General features: G+C 49.9%; 1 protein-coding gene across 1 annotated transcript in view; it reads left to right on the forward strand.

Moving 5' to 3' along the window:
- Nucleotides 1–3,624, forward strand: part of TMEM44 (transmembrane protein 44) — a 55,532-nt gene extending 51,908 nt beyond the window's left edge. Inside the window, exon 9 of the mRNA XM_011961207.1 lies at nt 2,673–3,624. Coding sequence (XP_011816597.1) covers nt 2,673–2,840 — 168 coding nt within the window. The 3' untranslated portion in view covers nt 2,841–3,624. The remainder of the gene's footprint in view (nt 1–2,672) is intronic.
- Nucleotides 3,625–5,853: the final 2,229 nt, after the last annotated feature.

Genomic DNA, 5,853 nt, shown 5'->3' on the forward strand with positions numbered 1-5,853 from the left:
AGAGATGGGGTTTCACCATGTTGGCCAGGCTAGTCTCGAACTTCTGACCTGAGGTGATCTGCCCGCCTTGGCCTCCCAAACTGCTGGGATTACAGGCGTGAGCCACCACGCCCGGCCTGTACTAATTTGAAGAGCTCACTTGATCAAAGCGATAGGTTTCTGTTTGCCGGCAGCTGAGCTGGTCAGGGTTGGCAAGAAGAATTCTTAGCAGCCATTTAAGAAGCTAGAGCTGGCCGGGCGCGGTGGCTCACGCCTGTAATCCCAGCACTTTGGGAGGCTGGGGTAGGCGGATCATAAGGTCAGGAGATTGAGACCACAGTGAAACCCCTGTCTCTACTAAAAATACAAAACATTAGTCCAGCGCAGTAGCGGGCGCCTGTAGTCCCAGCTATACTCAGGAGGCTGAGGCAGGACAATGGCGTGAACCCGGGAGGTGAAGCTCGCAGTGAGCTGAGATCGTGCCACTGTACTCCAGCCCGGGGGACACACCAAGACTCCGTCTCAAAAAAAAAAAAAAGAAGCTAGAGCAGTGGTTCTCAATCATCAGGGCATCTAAGAATCACCCTAGGAGCTTGTAAAAATGCCAGACCTTAGGTCTCCACCTCCCACCCAGGGGCTAGGGTGGGCCCCGGCATCAGTGTTTTTCGCCAGCACAGCCTGGGCGCTTCTGGTGTGGCTGGTCAAGAACACACTCTGAGAACAAGGACCTTGGTCTCAGGCCTCTGCTTAGAAACAGTTTTCATCAAAGAGCACGCTGGCCATCCTCAGAGAACAGAACAGGGCCCCGCTTCTTTCACTGGGCAGGTGGGTCACATTGGCTGAGGGGCCTAGTGAGCTCTTTGATTTGGGATCTGATAATGTCAGAAAGGAACCTGGTTAAAGGGGTCCAGCCAAGTCTGCGACCGCAAGCTAATGAGATGTTCACACTGGAAGTGGGAAGTGGCTGGCACAGCCCCAGACAGGTACAGGGGAGAAGCTGCCCAAACGCAATCACTGCAGGGACACTGAGAATCAGGTGGTCTTTTTAACATGATGGCTTTTAAAGTCGCCAAGTATTAGAACTCGATTCAGTTATCAGTAAATCCCTCACAAACTGGGCTCTTTATTTCTGTCCAAAACAAAGTCACAATTTGTGTTTTATCATTGGCATGGCATGGCCATTATGTCGGTGGCTCACGGAGCCTTCAGGATCTTACCTGGGACCTCTAAGGATGGGAATGTTTGATTCAGCTTCAGTTTGAGCAGCTGTTCGAGCATCTTTCTTGGAGGGCATGTCCATGCCTGGGTCTGTCATCTCGTCCAAATAGGTCATCTGCCCAGGCAGGCACATCCTGTGTCACCTTTGCTTCTTGTTTCCTGGTACTGTCAAATGTGACCCTGTGCCTCAGAATCATCATAGACGCTCAGAAATGGGAGAGATCTTCTTATTTAGTTGCTGATCCAATACCACAGCATACACATGGGGAAACTGAGGCCTCCAAAACGGAGGCAAATTAGTGACAGGAGGAAGACTTGAGCCCAATCCCTACTTGCCTCCATGGCTGGAACTTCAAAGGTAACACTAAGGATCCCCGTGGGCTCTTATCCATCATCTTAGAACAACAGGAGGGCTTCTCAGACAGCTTCGTCAATGCTTCTGTGCCCACTTGTTTTAACCCTTCACTCATTCCTGCAAATTTCAACTTCCCAAACTCAGCTGAGTCGGTGATGAAATATTCACTGGCAGTGCCCCCCACTCTGAATTGGGTGTTAAGTGATGACAAGTCTCCTGAGCCTCAGATTTAGAGGAAACACCATGTAGGAGTCAGGAGTGAACCTTTGCTCTGTTCCTGTGGAGCTCCTCACCTACCTGAGACAACAAGGCAGACGTCCACATAAACGCCAGGGCTGTCCGTGCTCAGGCAAATCTGTGGAATAGGTAGTACAAAGAGAGGCAAGTGAGCGCCCAATGGGCTAACACAGTCAGGAAGGCTTCCTGGAGGAAGAAGTATTTACCTGGCCCATAAAGAATAGGTTGAAGCTAGGCATGGTAGCTCAGGCCTGTAAGCTGAGCACATTGGGAGGCTGAGGCGGGAGGACTGCTTAGGTCCAGGAGTTCAAGATCAGCCTGAAAACATTGCAAGACTTTACTAAAAATTAAAAACTTAGCCAGGCATTGTGGTACACAACTGTAGTCCCAGGTGCTTGGGAGGCTGAAGCAGGAGGATTGCTTGAGTCTAGTAGTTTGAGGCAGCAGTGAGCTATGATTACACCACTGTACTCCAGCCTGGGCGACACAGCAAGACCCCGTCTTAAAAAAATAGAAAAGGATTAAGTTTGCCTGGTTTTTTTCCAGGAATGAGTTAGGCATGGAGTCAGGACAAGGAGAATGTGACTCAGTCTCACTAGATAAGGACTTGGTAGAGGCAAAGAATAGTGGAGAAGGAGGGTGGGAAGGAAGGCGGAGCTGTTATGTGGAGGGTGGTGGTTCATTCATTCCTTGATTTGAAGTTATGCTTGCCTCCTCAGGTCCTAGAAACACAGGCCTGGGCAACTTGGCCTTCCCCTTTTGTCCTTGTCTGTGCCTGGATCATGAGAACCAGAATTGGAGCTACTGTTTGGGTCGGGGGTTATAACAGATGAGAAGCAGCGATCTGTTCCACCCAGGTGCTCTTCGTATCTTTTCTCCACAGTGGGACCCTGAAGATGTGAACCTTGAAGGCAGCAAAGACAAGGTGGAGCTGCTCGGATCCCAGGTGCACCGGGACTCTGGGAGGCCCGCACACCTGAGTGCTGATGATTTACACCTTCTGGAGCCGGCTCTTCAGCTCCGAGCCCAGGGTCAGGAGTTTGTTGAGTAACACAGCAGGAATCAATCCGCACTGACACGGTGGCAGGAACTGAAGCTGCCCTGGAAAGTGAGGAACCAGGAGCCGTCACTGAGTGTGGCTGGTCTACGTGGAGCTACGATTTTGGGAACTGCGGACAGACCTGGATAGGCCCAGTGTTTGTTCTGAAGATTACAAGTTCACAGACAGCTCTTGCTTTGTAAAGATAATCCAACGGACATTAGACCCGCTTTTCCTTTTTCCCTTTATTCCCTTGAGAGTCAGCCATAAACTGAATACCTACTAGGTTCCAGGAATGAGTTCACCTAACAAATATCGAATGTGTTTGGTTGGATCTCAGCAGAGCTCATTCTGCAAGACCTGGCTGAGCCAGATGAGAGGGGTGGGGCCTGTGCCGGGGAGCCTTCGGTCACACACAGGAACCAAGACCTGGCTTCTGCCCCCGTCACCCACTTGAGTTATCTGCTGAAAGTTATAGATAGGACTGCGTGGCCAGCCAAGTGTTTGTGATATCACTGACACTGCAAAAACAAAGCAAACTGCTCTGGGTACCAGGACTTCCTCCAACCTAGCAAGGTGTGTGCTGAGGTGGGGTTTGCAGGTGAGGGGTCTGTATGCTTCAGGAACTAAGTAAATGCATGCAGAGGATAAGAGGTGTGATGGGAGGTGTTCAAGCACAGCAATCCCATTTGGGGGTTATTTTGATACTGCGATGAATGAGGGGAAGGGCGCACGGAGTGGGGCTAAGGTGGGAGCAAACACGGGTGGATAAATTCTTTTTAAATAAATTCAAGTATGTCACTGTGGAGTGCAGTGGTGAGCATGAATCCCTGCACAGGCACAGAAGTCAGCCACTAGAGGAACTGGAGAAATGCCAAGCAACACAGTTTTGCTCCGGGCTGGCCCACAGCCGCCTGTGTAACTCGGCTACAGCAGCCCAGTTTCTCCTGAGGCGTAGGGCAAGTTCCAGCAGCACGAAGTGGGTCCCTTGGGAAGCAGCTTGGCTCTGCAGGTCTCTGCATAGATCCTAATCGCCCAAGTGACCTCTGAACTACAAGTGATCTTAAAGCCACCTTATTTATCCCCTTTATCTAAACCGTGTTGGTCCCTGGTTGTCTTGGAAAGTTTGCTGAAGTCAGCTTTGCTTTGTGATGTTAACCACGGAAGCTGTACTTTCAGGGAAGAGGAAGATTTGAATGGAGGCCCAGGATGCAGGGAGAAAAGAGTGTTCAAAGAGATGAAACAGTACAGAGGGCTGGATGCAGGGAAAAGTGGGAGCTAGCAAGAAAGAATCGAAGATGGCCAGAATGGATGATGCAGTGTGGGCTGTAGGGGTGGCAAAGAGGCTGAAAAGGAACCAGACTGTGGAGGCTGGTGAGTCAGTGCTTGGTTCTGTGGCCAACTGGTAGCCATGGAAGATACCAGAGTAGGAAAGTGACTTGCCTCAGGAAGGCCACAACTGATTGGTGAGTTTTTCATCCCTATGGCCTCAACCTTCCAGGAAGCAGAAATATAGTCATGGGTGCAGAATGAACATGGGAACAGGTTTCATCTAGAGCACTGAGTGGTAACAGCAGGGCAGAAGAGCGTATCTTTAGAAGGCGGAAGGCATGGGGGCAGGATGACCTCTGGAGTCTGCCTTTAGCACATCCTCTGTCTTCAGGGAGCTCTGGATCATGCTCCCTAGGGCAGCAAAAATTGGTTGGATCCAGGTGAAAGTGGCCATTCATCCAAGAACATCAAATGATCTTGGCCAGGTGCAGTGGCTCACGCCTGTAATCCCAGCACTTTGGTAGGCTGAGGCAGGCAGGTTACTTGAGGACAGGACTTCAAGACCAGCCTGGCCAACATGGTGAAACCCCATCTCTACTAAAAATACAAGAAATTAGCCAAGCATGGCGGCTCGCACCTGTAGTCCCAGCTACTCGGGAGGCTGAGGCACAAGAATTGCTTGAACCCAGCGGGTGAAGGTTGCAGTGAGCCGAGATCGCATCACTGCACTCCAGCCTGGCAACATAACAATACTGTCGCAAAAAAACAACAAAAACCCTGCTGACTTGAGTAACACAAACTACCTAAGGTCCGGATATTACCTGTCCCCCTAGATCCCATTAGTCCAGCCTCCTCCCTTCACAAACTGGTTCCTGTCATCATGGTCCCAGCTTGTCTCAGGGTGTCTCAAGCCTCTTTATCCACAGTGACCTACCAAACTGGGAATTTTGGAAGCGAGGTTTGGCTTCACTGTTCAACGAGAATCTTCCTGTATGCAAAGCTCTAGAACACTGGAGCCTTTGTGAGGAGGTGCCAATTAAAATGCCTTTCTCCTAGTAGGAGGGGGCCTCTGTTGCAGCTTTGTTTCCAGCCGTTAGAACAAGAGGGCAGTGGGAGCAACTTGCCCTGATGACCCAGTGAGCAGTGCAAGCGCTTACCTACATGGGGGCGGGGCTTGGGAACAAACGATGTCATCATCGGCTCACTCATCTGGAGACCTGTAATATCGTCTGGTTGTGCTGCCTATCATCTGTGTGGCTTGGGGCATGTTACCTAACCTTTGTGAACTCCTTAGGTAGACTAAGAATAATACCAACCTAGAAAGCCTGTGGTGAAGACTAAGTGAACATGTATGAAAAGGCAAACATAATACCTATTCAATGTAGACTTTGAAGAGGGATTAGTTCCCCAGGCTTTCTGCGCAGATGTACTGAAAGACAGTAACCAAATCATCAGACCTACAGATGGAAGAGATTTCAGAGGTCTGAATTCCCTTAAACACAACCCCAATTAGTGATTATCCCGTCCCTACTTAAGTTCTCTGAAAAAAAAAAAGGATTTCAGTTGCCAAAGTCTTTATCATTTAGCAAGAGCTCTGCTAAGATTATTATTATTATTTTTAGATGGAGTTTCACTCGTTGCCCTGGAGTGCATTGGCACGATCTCAGCTCACTGCAACCTCTGCCTCCCAGGTTCAAGTGATTCTCCTACCTCAGCCTCCCAAGTAACTGGGATTACAGGCTCCCGCCACCAT

Source organism: Colobus angolensis, unplaced genomic scaffold (assembly GCF_000951035.1).
Source record: "Colobus angolensis palliatus isolate OR3802 unplaced genomic scaffold, Cang.pa_1.0 Scaffold54, whole genome shotgun sequence".
NCBI lineage: Eukaryota > Metazoa > Chordata > Mammalia > Primates > Cercopithecidae > Colobus > Colobus angolensis.